Raw genomic sequence first — 14,920 nt, 5'->3', positions numbered from 1 at the left:
CAAAGGTACTTTGCACATGGCCGGCCAATAATAGGCACTCAGTAGGCTATTATTATTGTTGCTCAGTAGTTGTTTTTATTCCACAGAATCTTTGGCAGGGTCATCAAACGGGTGGCCTTTGCCTTCTTCCTGCCGTCTATGAAATCATCCTTTCTTGTCCTCTGTTAGTTTGCCATTGCTTCTATGCCAAATTATCTTCCTCCATCTTCAAATCCAGCAATGGCCGCCATATACCTCTCATGTCACATCTCTCTGACCTATTCTTCTGCCTTCTCTTCCACTTTTAAGGACTCATGTGATTGGATTGGGCCCCCCCAGAGAGTCAAGTATACTCTCCCCATATTAAGACCTCTAATTTCAATCACATCTGCAAATCCCTTTTGCCATAGAAGGTAATATATTCTCAGTTTCTGGGGATTAAGGTGTAGACATCCTTGAGGAGAAGGGGTTAGGGTATTATTTTCCCTACCATATCTTCAATGACCATGAGACACATCAAGTAATTTTTTCAGTACTTAGTGGCACAGTCTCAGGGGTTCTCTTTACCCTTGTGATTCTCTGCTATACCAGCCTTAAAGTGGTTAATCCAGAACTCGACCCTCTGACCAACCATGCGTGCTATTACGGTCCATGATTATTGAATATTACTGCAATCTAAGCCCAGTAGAAAATGTAGGTGGTTTTGATTGGAGAGGGTTGCTTGCAAAGACAGTGGATGGGATGGTGAAGCAAGTCCACAGGCCTTGGAGGCAGACAGGTCTCGCATTCAGTCCTGCCCTCTCACATGATAGCTGGTGTGACACCGGACATATTACTTAAGTTATGCAAATCTGTATTTCCTTATCTACAACACAAGGCTAATCCATGCCTTGTGGGGGCAGTTGTGAGAACTGAATGTGCCCTCTATAAACTACTCATGCCTCTCTCCTGACATCTAGTCCATGGTGTCATTATAAATGTGATCACCAAATCATGAAATCTCTGGAAGTGAGGTCTAAGCACAACGTTCCTTGCCAGGAGTTGCAAGCTTAATTCTACTGCCAGGAGCATGGGCTTTTGATTCTGACATATCTATCTACATCTGAATCCTGGTTCTGTTACTTATTAGCTTTTTTTCATTTCAGCACTTTGGGTCTCATTTCCTTTATGAGATTAAAAACGCTGACATGGCAAGAGTGTTATCAGAAATAATAACAAAATGGAACTCCTTCTCTGTGGGTGTTGGGCATTTCACATGCTTCACCCTATGGTGGGATCTTTGTAACAATCTTTTGAGTTAATGCCATCATTCTCTGCATTTTGTAGTTGAGAGAATGGCCATCTATGCTGAAGAGATCATCGAGGAAGTTAGGTAACATGCCCCAAATTCACAACTAGGAATAGCAGAGTTGGGATGTAAACCCAGGTCTCTTCTCTCTCCAAAGCTTGGCATATAACCCACATGCTGCCTTGCCTGCCCAGTACATTGAGTAAGATGATAAATATAAAGTCTTTAGCACATTGTGGGGGCACTTAAGCACAATTTCCATCAGGTGCTCAGGTGTCGCCCCATCATGTTGCACAGCCACGAGGATGAGCAGCTGCTTCACTTCCCTTCCTAGATTTCCCCAGTTGGCAAAGGGCCACCACATGGTGAAATGCAAGAGGGCCGGGAGGGATGGGAGAGAAGTTGCATTATTCCTCTCTAATTCTACTTGTCTAATGGACTTGTTAAAAGCACCCTAGGTGGAAAGTGTGAGTCTTAATGGCATTTTATAAAAGTTGCTGTGATGAATTAGCACATAAAGCAAATTAAAAACAGCTTATCACTTTTTAAATTAGGTGATGGGGCACTGTAGCATTTCTCCCAGACACGAAGATCCATTAATATCCAAAGGAGTCAGAAGCTGCCGAAATGTATCAGCTGCCTGTTTTCAGGGACCTGACAAGTCTGAAGTCAGTGTAATCCTCGAGGGGCAGATTGTCCGAGATAAATAGAGCTGGGGAGGCGCATGTTGCTGAGCCCCTTCTGTGGGGACACCTATTGCTGAAGGCAGGAGGGGGACACCTTCCCTCAGGGATTCTTGGGAATAGAATGGAGCACAGTAGATTGAATGTCTGGCCTGGTGGGGACCGCCAGGAACAGTGTCTCCTCCCCTCCCTTACACTTGGGGACACAGGCGTGAGAGAAGCAGGGCTTTCAAAGTTCATCTGAAACATTTCCACAGACCTGTAGTGAGGATCTAGTTTGTGCCCAGGGCTGTACTGGACTCGGAAGATAGAGTGGGACTGTAGATATCTTTATATACAGTCCACAAGATGCCTACTAAGTGGCACAGTGGGGACCCAGATCCCTGGATTCAAGGCCAGCACATTTTTCGGAAAAACAGTAACAGTAATAGTAGCTGCCATTTATTGAGCCCAGCCTGTGTCAAGCTGGTGTCCCAGTACTTTCCATATATTATTTCATTTAATCCTCTCCACAATGCTTTGAAGTAGGTGGTGTTACCATAGGCCAGTTTTACAATTATGAAAACCTGACACCCAGAGAAGCTAAGTAACTTGCTTAAGATCACATGGTTAAAAAGTTGCAAACCCAGGCAGTCCGATCCTAGAGCCTGCCTTCTTGGCAACCACCTGCCAAATTCCTGATGGCTTTTCTCCCTCTGCTCCCCACACTTTACATCCAGAAGGAGCCTGGTGCTAAACCACAGGTTCAAAGACTTTTAGGATAAAAAACATTGAGACAAGAACTGAGCAGTAATGGAGCTTTGGGGATTTGGGGGTAGGGGGTAGGGGAGGATGGTCAGCCTTGAAGGAAGGTGAAGAGATCCTGGTACTGCTAAATTGTGAGCACGGCCAGAGGACAAACAGGCTGGGAAACTGAGCTTACAATGAAATGTCCAAAAATGTGGATTTTGGAGCCGGACAGACCATATTCCCAATGCAGTCTCCACCAAATGCGTACGTGTGACCTGGGGCTGGTGCCTTAATGTCCTAAGCTTCCTTCCCTCATCTGTAAAATGAGGATACTAATTTTTACCTTCAGGTTCTTATGATGTCAAATAAGACAACAGATACAAAGTGCCAAGCTACCCAATATGAGCATAAGTAGTGGTAGCTGTCATGGTCATCATCCTTGCCACCTTGTCACCACCTCTCAGACTTGGGGATGGAGGTGGGGGGTTCTGGTGGGGAACAAAGTGAAGAGCATTGCACTAGAGCTCCAGATCAGAGGACCCACACTCCAGCCTGAGGTTGCTGACCCTTGTATGCTGAGGTTAGTCTGTCTCTCATCTATAAAAAGGGGATAATACTATATCCATCATACCTTCTTCATCAGAATGTATAGAGTCACAAATGAGGTAGTGTATGTGAAAATGATATGCAATCTATAGACCTCAAGACAATCCCCGGGGTCGATGATTCACTAGGAGGGCTCACAGGATTCAGCATAGTCATACTCAGGACTGAGTTATTACAGCAAGAGGATACAAAGCAAAAATCAGCAAAGGGAAAGGATTTGGGGACAAAATCCAGAGGAAACTGGGCACACGCTTCCAAGAGCCTTCTCCCAGTGGAGTCACATGGGACATGCCTAATCTCTCCAGCAACAAATTGTCACACCAGGTGTAAAAGTTTGTCTTCTGGGGAAGCTCATTAAAGACTCAGGGTCCAGGGTTTTTGCTGGGGGCTGATCATGTAGTCACCATCTGCCTGGCCCATACCACAATTCCAGACTCACAGAAGAAAAGCAAATGTTCCATTTAAATGTGGTTTGTACAAACAGTTTAGGCATGGTGAGCCATTCTTAATAGGAAATAGTGAGAACCTTCCCAAAATCTAATTTCCCAGATGTCAGCCAAGAGCCATCCTTGTGGGCAGGTTTTTTTAAGAATAGCAATCTCAAGCTTGCTATGTTAACTCTTTTTTGCACAGAGTAGAATCTATAGAAAGGATTTTTATGAGTGAAAGGGAAAGGTGAGATGATAATGATAGTTCATACTTGTTGATTGTCACTATGTGCCGGGCATTGTTGTGCATGCTTTATTCTTACATGTATTACCTTATGTCACATGTCATCCATACAATAACTTCCTGATGTAGGTACTGTTATCATTGCTGGTATGTATGAGGAATCTGAGGCCTAAGAAAGGTGAGGTAGCTTGCCTGGATAATGAGCTATATGACTGGAAAGAAATAGTAGAACCAAGAAAGGACTCTAACAGTGTGACCCTGGAGCCCATATTCTTAACCACTATGCTCTAGCTGCTACAGTGTACCTGCCATGAGCTGGGAGCCTCATATGTCTTATTAATGTTCGCAACAGCTCCGTGCGAATGTAGTTATTGGACTAATTTTGCATTACAAAAACCTGTGGCTCCGGAGTCCTAGTTCATTTATGTCACAGCACCCAGCCAGAGAAGTGAGGGCATCAGAAGTGGGCCCCTGCCCTCTCTCAGCCCCCTGTTGCCTGGTGGAGCTTAGCCAAAATCTTTGGTAGGGAAGATGCAGATGGTCAAGGTGGAAGTGAGTCATTCTGGGAGGTTTGACCGAAAAGCTCTCCCCTAATTCCATGACTTAGGGACAGAGTTAGTGGAAGAAGGAGCTGTGTTACAAGTAATTCAAATTTTCCTACAATATTTGAGAGCTCTACAAGCTGTCTTCAGCTCTTTTTGGTTGCCATGACAGCAGATATGACATTTCTTTCATGAGGGGAAAAAAAAATGAAGAAAGGAAAAGAACCATTCTTGGTCCTCAGTGATCTGAGAAAAAATCTGTTCCCCAGATCTATCTAGTTTTGCTTGCATAGTGGTTACACTCCAAGGAAATTGTCAGGATGGAATCAAAGGGGAGTAAGCAGGGAGGTGGCAAAATCTGCTTCTCCTGAGAAATTGTACGCTGCATGTGTGTGGTGGTGGTTTGTGATGTGGGGAGACAGGAGGAGGCAGGCAATATAAGATTTGACACAAATTGTCAGCTACTTAAGGAAACACCTAGCTACTAAGGTCTTGGTCATCATTCCAGTTCTGTTTGCAATTCCCTCAGCCCACCAATTTATACAGGTTACAGTGCGTTTGTCTTAGCAAAGGCTCAGCATGTGTTCTTTAGTGAGAACAACATGGTACATAGAGCAAGAATTACAATTCAGAGTGATGAGTGTGATGCTGAGATAGGCTTAGCATTCTGTGCAAGCAAAAAGATTTGTCTTATTCATATAATCTTGATCTATCTCTAGACACACATGTAAACATGGGTGTAATTATGTTTTTTCATTATTGCATTTTGAGCGCTTATTCATGGCATTGAATTAACCTCTGCCACCATTCAATTTATTTTAATTTTTTTTCTGTTTTTGTGGTTTTAATTAGCATTTTCTTTTTTAAAAGATTGAATTCCAGTATAATTAACATACAGCGTTATATTAGTTTCAGGTGTACAATATAGTGAATGAACTGCAACCATTCAACTTCAGTAATGGTCCAATAGTCCAGGGAGTGGAAGTCTCACAGTCCCCAATGGGATGACCTTTAAGTTGTTACCATGTTTCCCCATTACAAAAGAAAGAGTTGTATGGACTGATACATCTGAGAGGATTTGTTCATAACACAAAATGCTTCATTCAGAAAGATGCCCATGCTTCTCTTCATGATTTCCTTCTTGTAGTGACTTTTAACATTTGATTGTAGTGGGAGGGAAAGAAATGTCAGGTACTAAACTCCCTTTGTCACATCTCCCATTATCACCTCGCCACATAGGATGGTCTCCAAGGAAAGAAGCAGTACCCCCATTTTAGGGGTCTGGAGGCTGCCCCTGCAGCCTCCAAGGAGAAGCAGGAACTAACGTGGATTTGTGACCACAGTAGTGGGAATGTAGACTGCAATCCTGGGAGTCATTCCTGGAAGCTGGTATTGAATGGATGAAGGATTCTCAGGGCAAGAGTGGGTAATCAAAACAGTGAATTCGAAATCTGTGCTGCAGAGGTTCCTAACGATGTTCTCTCTTGTCATTTCTACAGAGCCATGTTTGACTATGACAAGAGCAAGGACAGTGGGCTGCCAAGTCAAGGACTTAGTTTTAAATATGGAGATATTCTCCATGTTATCAACGCCTCTGATGATGAGTGGTGGCAAGCCAGGAGAGTCACGCTGGAGGGGGACAGTGAGGAGATGGGGGTCATCCCCAGCAAACGGAGGTAAAAATGCCTTTTCTATTTCAGAGTGTTTGCTTTTCAGTGATCTAGGGGGTGGAAATGAGGGAATATGAAGATACGGCAAACTGTTCACAAAATAACCATTTGAGTGGGATAGTCAGTCAGCAGGGAAATTGTCAGTGGTGACAGGTGACATGAATTAAGTATTCTCATTCTTCTCATATTAGGATTTTACCAAAACTGGTGACTGTGATAAGGCACAAAGAAAGAAAAGGGATCTGCTTACACCGCCTTCCTAAAACGTTTACCAGCATCCACATGTTCAAGATCATCTTATTAGCACATATGCTGACTTACACACTCCAGGTTATTCCAGAGGTTCACATTTACTAGATAACTTTACAGAACGGTCAGGTGAAAGCCCAATAAATTACAATTTACTAATCAAAGGTCCTACCTATGTATTACGTTCAAATACTGACAGGAGAAAAACTAAAAACCTTCATTCCAAATTCAGATTCTTGGGATATGAGCTGTCAAACATCTGGTGAGGTAAAGACTGGGTTTATAACTGTTACTGTTTTAGTTACTCCTGTTCCCCAGCCACCCCACAACTCCCACCTTCACTCAATCAGATACTTAGTTCTATATGTGTTTCCTGAGTCAAGACTACCATGCTCTTTCTCTTCTAAACATTTCTTCCACTATGCTTTCGAAAGGCGGGAATATACTTTGGAACAGCCAACCCCCTCATGCGCCCCCAGCAGCTTCTAGTCCTCAGGACCAGGGAGGAACTTTCCTTCCCATGAACCTCTTTTTGGCACCAAAATATTGTCCATGAAACACATTTGTCTGTATCCCAGGAAAGAGATATGGTTATGAAATTGAAGTCAGGGATAACGTTTATTCAAGGCAGTCACCAACTTTTCTCAAGCTACAGGTTTCTCAGAGGGCTTTTCTCCTGTCCAAACACCCCAAACACCTCTGTGAAGAGTCCTCAGTGAAGCTGAGCACTCTGGTGCTGCAATCCAGCAACTGAGCTAGCACAGACTGTAGTGAAGATGTCACTTATACCCAAGAATCACTCTGGGGCATTGGCACCCCAGAGAAGACTGGTCCCCCGTCCTTCTCTGTATGGGGCCACACAGCCCGGGGAGGAATGTGGGGAGAGGGCAGCAGGCTGACTGTCACACAGATGCTCCCTCATGGTTAGTGGGGAGGAGTGACGAAGAAGCCGCTGTAACTCCAGAGAACCTCCCTGCCCTCCGTGCCCCTGTGTGGGTCTCCCACCAGCGCACAGTTCTCTGGGTCTCTTTAAACCTCTGGGCTCGGGGACACCTGGGTGGCTCAGTCCGTTAAGCATCTGCCTTCAGCTCGGGTCATGATCCCAGGGTCCTGGGATCGAGCCCCGTGTCAGGCTCCCAGCTCGGTGGGCAGTCTGCTTCTCCCTCTGCCTGTCGCTCCCCCTGCTTGTGTACGTTCTCTCTCTCTCTGACAAATAAATAAAATCTTTTAATAAAAAAATACAAAAAATGTAAAAACCTCTGAGCTCCACAATAGTTGCCTCACATTGCTTTGAGAGGACATTGTGAATTTGTACTATGGCTTGTAGGGTTTTCTCAAAGGGTATATATTCAAAGCAGTGACTCTCAGCACTAGTTTATATTCTGTTTTTCTATTTCCATTTACTTAAAAAAAAGAGTCAAGGCAACGTGCATTTTGGCTTGCTTCAATTCATCAGAGCTGTCTGAGCCGCTGCTGGGTAGAAGAAAGAGCTATCTTATTGAATATGGCCCCAAGGATAGAAGTGGAGTGGAGGAAGCTATGGGGGAATAGATTTCAGCTCATTTTTTTTTTTAAAGATTTTATTTATTTATTTGACAGAGAGAGACAGTGACAGGGGGAACACAAGCAGGGGGGGAGTTGGAGAGGGAGAAGGAAGCTCCCTGCAGAGCAGGGAACCCGATGCAGGGGTCGATCCCAGGACCCTGAGATCATGACCTGAGCCAAAGGCAGATGCTTAACGGACTTGAGCCACCCAGGCACCCTGATTTCAGCTCATTTTAAAGAAATTCTTTTACTGGTTGGAGCTGTGTAGAGATGGCATGGATTATGTGGGAAGATAGTAAACCAGAACAGTGGTTTTCATAGCAAGGGAACATTATAAAAGCTTAGATGTGCCCACTCCCTCCCTCTCTGACCCTCTCCTCTGTGTGTGCATGCATGTGTATGTGTGTTTGTGTGAATGTACGTGTGCGCGCGCATGCACATGCATGCACACACACACAAATATTCTAATTCAGTCCATCTGGAGTGGGTCCTGGAAATCTGTGTTTGTAAATCCCTCCGGGTGATTCTGATAATAGAAGGTCTGGTGTCAGGAAATACAATAAAAGGGATTCAAGCTTTGAATAGAGAGTTGAACTATACAATTTTTCAGGCCCTTTCCAACCCAGAGGTTCTGTGATTCTAACCAGCTTTGTCAATAGCCCTTCATTTGTTCAGTTATACTTCACTTTCCCCCCAAGGAACATTCTCAGTGCTATTCCTCTTGAGGCAATTTTCCACCTGCTGGTGGTCATTCTTAAGTTGGCTATCTTTCCTATTTTGGATAAAAACCATCTTAACAACCATACTACAGCTAGCCTGAAAAAGAAGTTTGTCTAGTGACTCTAATGTTGATATTTATTTGCATTCTATCTCATGAATGTTATAGTAGCTTCCCCCTCTGTGTGTGTATGTGTGTTTATGACTATAAATGAGTTTCTGTCAACTTTTCTCCTTAGAATATTAATCCTTTCAAAAAATGCTATTATTGTTTTATATGTTTATAAAATAACACATTTCATTGTAGGAAAGTGGGAAATTTTTGAAAAGTGTAAAAAAGAAATAAAAATCATTTATAATCCTACCCCACAAAGAGTTCTTATTGCAAGTCTTTCTCATTTTACACTACATTTAGCATCTTACAACTCTAGCTCAGAATAAGTGGGAGCTGGTACAAATATGATTTACTTTTAGACTGGGGTTAAATTTTTCAGTGTTTAATTCCTTGCTAGCCCCTTTTCTGAGTACAGTTCAGCTAGTAGAGCTGGCCTGGGAAATTCTCATAATGGATAACATCAGGGCATGACTTGACCCCTTACAAAAATGTTTCTCTATTGATGATTCCATTTAATCATCCCAATGAAATCAAGGTGGAGAGTATGAAAATTATTTCCATCCTCTTCCTTTTTTTTGAAGATGGTGAAGAAATTTTACTTAACAAAACACTCCTAGAGCATGCTAGATGCTGTTCTAAGCCCTTTACAATGAACTCATTTATTTTTTTTTCTTTTTTCTTTTTTATTATGTTATGTTAATCACCATACATTACATCATTAGTTTTTTTTTTTTTAAGATTTTATTTATTTATTCGTGAGAGACAGAGGCAGAGGGAGAAGCAGGCTCCCCGCAGAGCAGGGAGCCTGATGCAGGACTCCATCCCATGACCCTGGGATCACGACCCGAGCCGAAGGCAGACGCTTAACCGACTGAGCCACCCAGGCGTCCCACATCATTAGTTTTTGATGTAGTGTTCCATGATTCATTGTTTGCGTATAACAACCAGTGCTCCACTCAGTATGCGCCCTCTTTAATACCCATCACCAGGCTAACCCATCCCCCCACCCCCCTCCCCTCTAGAACCCTCAGTTTGTTTCTCAGAGTCCATAGTCTCTCATGGTTCGTCTCCCCCTCCGATTTCCCCCCCTTCATTTTTCCCTTCCTGCTATCTTCTTCTTTTTTTTTTTTTCTTTAACATATACTGTATTATTTGTTTCAGAGGTACAGGTCTGTGATTCAACAGTCTTACACAACTCACAGCGCTCACCATAGCACATACCCTCCCCAATGTCTATCACCCAGCCACCCTATCCCTCCCACCCCCCACCACTCCAGCAACCCTCAGTTTGTTTCCTGAGATTAAGAATTCCTCATATCAGTGAGATCATATGATACATGTCGTTCTCTGATTGACTTATTTCGCTCTGCATAATACCCTGCAGTTCCATCCACGTCATTGCAAATAGCAAGATTTCATTCCTTTTGATGGCTGCATATATTCCATTGTATATATATACCACATCATCCTTATCCATTCATCTGTCGATGGACATCTTGGCTCTTTCCATAGTTTGGCTATCATGGACATTGCTGCTATAAACATCGGGGTGCACATACCCCTTCGGATCACTACATTGGTATCTTTGGGGTAAATACCCAGTAGTGCAATTCCTGGGTCATATGGTAGCTCTATTTTCAACTTCTTGAGGAACCTCCATACTGTTTTCCAGAGTGGCTGCACCAGCTTGCATTCCCACCAACAGTGTAGGAGGGTTCCCCTTTCTCTGTATCCCCACCAACATCTGTCATTTCCTGACTTGTTAATTTTAGCCTTTCTGACTGACATGAGGTGGTATCTCATTGAGGTTTTGATTTGGATTTCCCTGATGCCGAGCGATATTGAGCACTTTTTCATGTGTCTGTGAACTGTTGGGACTTCATTAAGATAAAAAGCTTTTGCACAGCAAAAGAAACAGTCAACAAAACCAAAAGACAACTGACAGAATGGGAGAAGGTATTTGCAAATGACATATCAGATAAAGGGCTAATATCCAAAATCTATAAAGAACTTATTAAACTCAACATCCAAAGAACAAATGATCCAATCAAGAAATGGACAGAAGACATGAACAGACATTTTTCCAAAGAAGACATCCAAATGGCCTACAATGAACTCATTTGAACCACATTACAACCCTTTAAGAGATGTTATATTATTATGCCCATTTTACAAATCAGGAGGTTGAGGCATAGAGGGGTTAATTAAATTGCCTGAAATTGCCCAACTAGTAAGTGGCAGAACCAGGATTTGAATCCAGGCTACAGAATTGATACTCTTTTTTTCTTTTACTTGTTTTAATTAAGGGGGGAGAAAGAGGGAGGGGGGAGGGACAGCAGGAGAGGGAGAGAAAGAATCTTAAGCAGGCTCCACACCCAGCATGGAGCCTGACATGGGGCTCCATCTCATAACCCTGAGATCATGACCTGAGCCAAAATCAAGAGTTGGATGTTTAGGGATGCCTGGGTGGCTCAGTAGTTAAGCATCTGCCTTCAGCTCAGGTCATGATCCCAGGGTCCTGGGATAGAGTCCCACATCAGGCTCCCTGCTCAGTGGGGAGCCTGCTTCTCCTTCTGCCTGCCTCTACTCCCCCTGCTCATTCTCTCTCTCTCTCTCTCTCTCATTCTGAAAATAAATAAATAAAATCTTAAAAAAAAAAAAAAAGGAACTGGATGCTTAACCGACTGAGCCACCCAGACACCCCAACGGAATTGATACTCTCAACTTATATTCAATCCTTCCTGCCTGAGTTACAAAAATAAGACTTGACAAAATTTAAATGAGCAAGCATTGTTTTGGCAGTGTCTGTGTGCCAAGCACTGTCACTGGGTCACTGGAGCCCAACTGGAATCACATGCTTATGGGACTAAACATGTGACTAAGGCACAGCCACACTGTGATTAGGTTAATGGGGGCTCTTTGTAAATAAAGGTACTATCCTAGTCAGCTTGGGCTGTCATCACAAAATACCATAGACTGGGTGTTTTAACAACAGACATCCATCTCTCAGAGTTCTGAAGGGCTAGAGAGTCCAAATTCAAGGCACTGGTCATTTGGGTTCCCAGTAAGGGCCCTCTTCCTGGTTCATGGAGAGCTTTCTTGCTGTACCCTCACACGGCTGAAAGAGAGATCATTTCTCATGCCTCTTCTTATAAGGACACTAATCCCATTCATGAGGGCCAACACATTCAGTCCATAGCAGGGGTCAAGGGAGGTGAAAGGACAGCAGATAGAGGGATGAATTCCATCTGATGATAGCACCAACCACGTATGGTGCCAAGTGCTTTTAAATACACAACTTCATTTCATCTTCACAAAAACCTCAAAGGGAAACTGACGGTCCAAGAAGTCAAGTAACTTGCCTGAGGATGCACAACCAACCACTGGCTGACCCCAAGTCTCTCTGATGGCAAGACCACATGGCTTTCCACTATACCAAGAGTATACTAGAATTGTCAATTAGGAGTTCTTAATATGTAGCAGACACTGGGCTAAACAATTTTGTATTATCTTACTTAACATTCATTGTAATTTTCTGAAGCCTATGTCAGTACTCTAAGTTTACCAACATAAATCCTGAGGTCCTAAAAGGTTGAATGAACTGCCCTAAGTCACAGAGCCAACAAGTGGCAGATGCAGGATTCAAACAAGTCTGGGTTTGCAAAGCCTGGCCTCTTAGCATAGAATCACTGTTTCCTGAGACTACGTAGTTTTTGTGAGTGGCCAGGATATGATTTGTTCCACAGTCTTTTAATCTGAGTCTTTATTCATTGCCCCATAGTGATGGTCACCTGGGCTCTCAGATGACAGGTTTGTAGCTAGCATTGCATTAAGGTTTACTCACCTAACCTTCACAGAGAGCTTGTGGCCAGTCACATGGATGGCGTTTCCATCCTCATAGAGCATGGGCACAGGAATACCCAGCACCAAATGATGCTCCCACCATCCAGTGCTCCAAGCCTGACCTCATTATGTGTTTGGCCAGAACCTGAAAATGCCAGATGGGGAATGGGTGAGAGGGCAGAGGAAGACAGTTGGGCTCATTGAAGCATGACCATTTGGTACTCCCTGGAGATGCTAGCTGTCAGAAGTGATTGCACAGATTTTGCCATTCAGTTTACATTTTCAGTATTTTGGTCAGTGACCAAACTAGGGTGGAGAGGATTATTTCTGCTTAAACAATCTAATTAATTGCTTGCCTCTTGAGTGTGAGAGAAGTAAGGCAGTACTTCTCATTTCGATTCAGTCTTTCTATACAGGTGGCCCACCATTTCCTTAGGTAAGGCTTTAATATCATCTATTTCTGCCAAAGGAGCCCTACTTAGTAACATAATTAGAGAAGGTGATGCTAAACTTGACGTAAATTCTTACCAAGTGAAAAAGTAATGAATTGGTAAGTAATTTTTTATTAAAAACACTGTTTGAGGGTAAGTCACTTAACTCTTGAGCCTCAATTTTCACATCCAGGCCCACAACGCTCCTTGAGGGTTTATTCATGCATTTGTTCATTCATTTGTTCATTTATTCAACAAAGATTCATTAAGAACCTACTATATGCCCAGCTCCATCTTAAGTCCTGGATCGTTGTGCAGTTATGGATAATATAGGCAGAGTGCTTAGTACAACATCAAATACCTTGTACACATTCAAATAATGGGTGTTTTCCTTTCTTCATATTTGAGCTTTTAGTGCTTGAAATAACACACCATTATTTAGAGCCCTATTTCCCAGCCCTACCTCTCATTTGAGCAATAAATCATCCACCTGCATCCCAAGAAGGAAGAGAGGAAGGGGCTGAGGTAGGTAGGAGAAAACGTAAGCTATAGCCACCTACCACTGAGAGAGGGAATCAATGTGGGCCTCTGTGTTGGGAAAGCAAAACTATGATGGGGCTACAGTGAATACAAAAAGACTGCCAAGAAGAGAAATTAATTCAATATTTATGATATAATTCAATATTTATAGTGCTGCATATAGTCATTTAACTAACCTAAATTTCAGTATTAAAATTTATTCTAAATTTTAAAGCCCAGGGGTGCCTGGCTGGCTCAGTCTGTTAAGCGTCTGACTCTTGATTTCAGCTCAGGTCATGATGTCAGGGTCATGAGATGAAGTCCTGCATTGGGCTCCACACCGGATGTGGAATCTGCTTAGGATTCTCTCTCTCTTCCTCTCCCCTCTGCCCCTCTCCCCTCTCCGCAGTTCTCACACTCTTAAAAAATTTTTTTTAAAGCCCAGCCTATTATGGTATGGTGTTATGTAAGTGATTATATACTTGCATTTGGTTATGGTTTATTTAATTCAGGACATTTGGGATATGGGGATGCAATGAAGAAGGTTGGTTATCATTTGTGAAAAACTTAATACAGATTTCTGAAGAACTGTATTGGCCCTAAAACTGTGTATGACTCATCCAAAATCTCATTTGTGTTGAGAATTCCCATTGCAGAAGAGAGACAAGGAAGATCCTGAATGCTATTTCCCAAGCTGAGTAGATGTGAACAGACACTCAAGTTAGCTTTTAGCAGATATGTGTTCAGGCCCTGTTTCTACCACTTTTTAAACTTGGCAAGTTTCATGTCTCAGCTTTCCCAGCCATAAAATGGGGTCAATAATACCTACATCATTTGGTTATTGTGAGAACCAAATAAGAGGCTATAAATGTAAAGGAATTTTTCAATAATAATTTTATGTTAAAACTTGAGCCAACACTTATATTATCATCATTATCATTAATGAAACGTCCAACCCCAAGAGAAAGCAAAACTTTCCGACTTCCTTCATGAGTGAGCCAAAACCATGCCACCTACAGTAACATTTTAAAAATTGTGGATTTTTTTCTATTGCCTGTTTGAAGATTAATGAACCATAGCAAATAATAGGTGCACGTGTGTGTGTGTGTGTGTGTCTATCTGACTTAACATTCTTTGAAACCCTCTTAAGATCTAAGCAATGAATCACTAAAGATAGCCTAATAGGGACATTTCTTAAGAAATCTGAAAAGGGTGAGCTTGGGAACCAGGGGGTAAAAATTAGAATGCTCTGTCCAAACAGTTAGAATCCTGACTTGAGCCTAGTATATGTTTGGAGCTCTGTGAGTTCTGTGGGTGTGTAGAATTTTTTGC

At 42.7% G+C, this 14,920-nt stretch overlaps 1 protein-coding gene across 11 annotated transcripts in view; it reads left to right on the top strand.

Annotated features, from left to right (window-relative positions):
• Positions 1-14,920, top strand: part of DLG2 (discs large MAGUK scaffold protein 2) — a 1,451,407-nt gene that overhangs the window by 1,376,294 nt on the left and 60,193 nt on the right. For all 11 annotated transcript variants that reach the window (XM_021686447.2, XM_021686448.1, XM_021686449.1 and 8 more), the window contains one exon: positions 5,999-6,175. In XM_021686447.2, coding sequence (XP_021542122.1) covers positions 5,999-6,175 — 177 coding nt within the window. The remainder of the gene's footprint in view (positions 1-5,998; positions 6,176-14,920) is intronic.

This window comes from Neomonachus schauinslandi, chromosome 11 (assembly GCF_002201575.2).
Source record: "Neomonachus schauinslandi chromosome 11, ASM220157v2, whole genome shotgun sequence".
Classification (NCBI taxonomy): Eukaryota; Metazoa; Chordata; class Mammalia; order Carnivora; family Phocidae; genus Neomonachus; species Neomonachus schauinslandi.
Note: the sequence above shows the minus strand (reverse complement) of the source record. Positions and strands in the feature narration are given on the sequence as shown.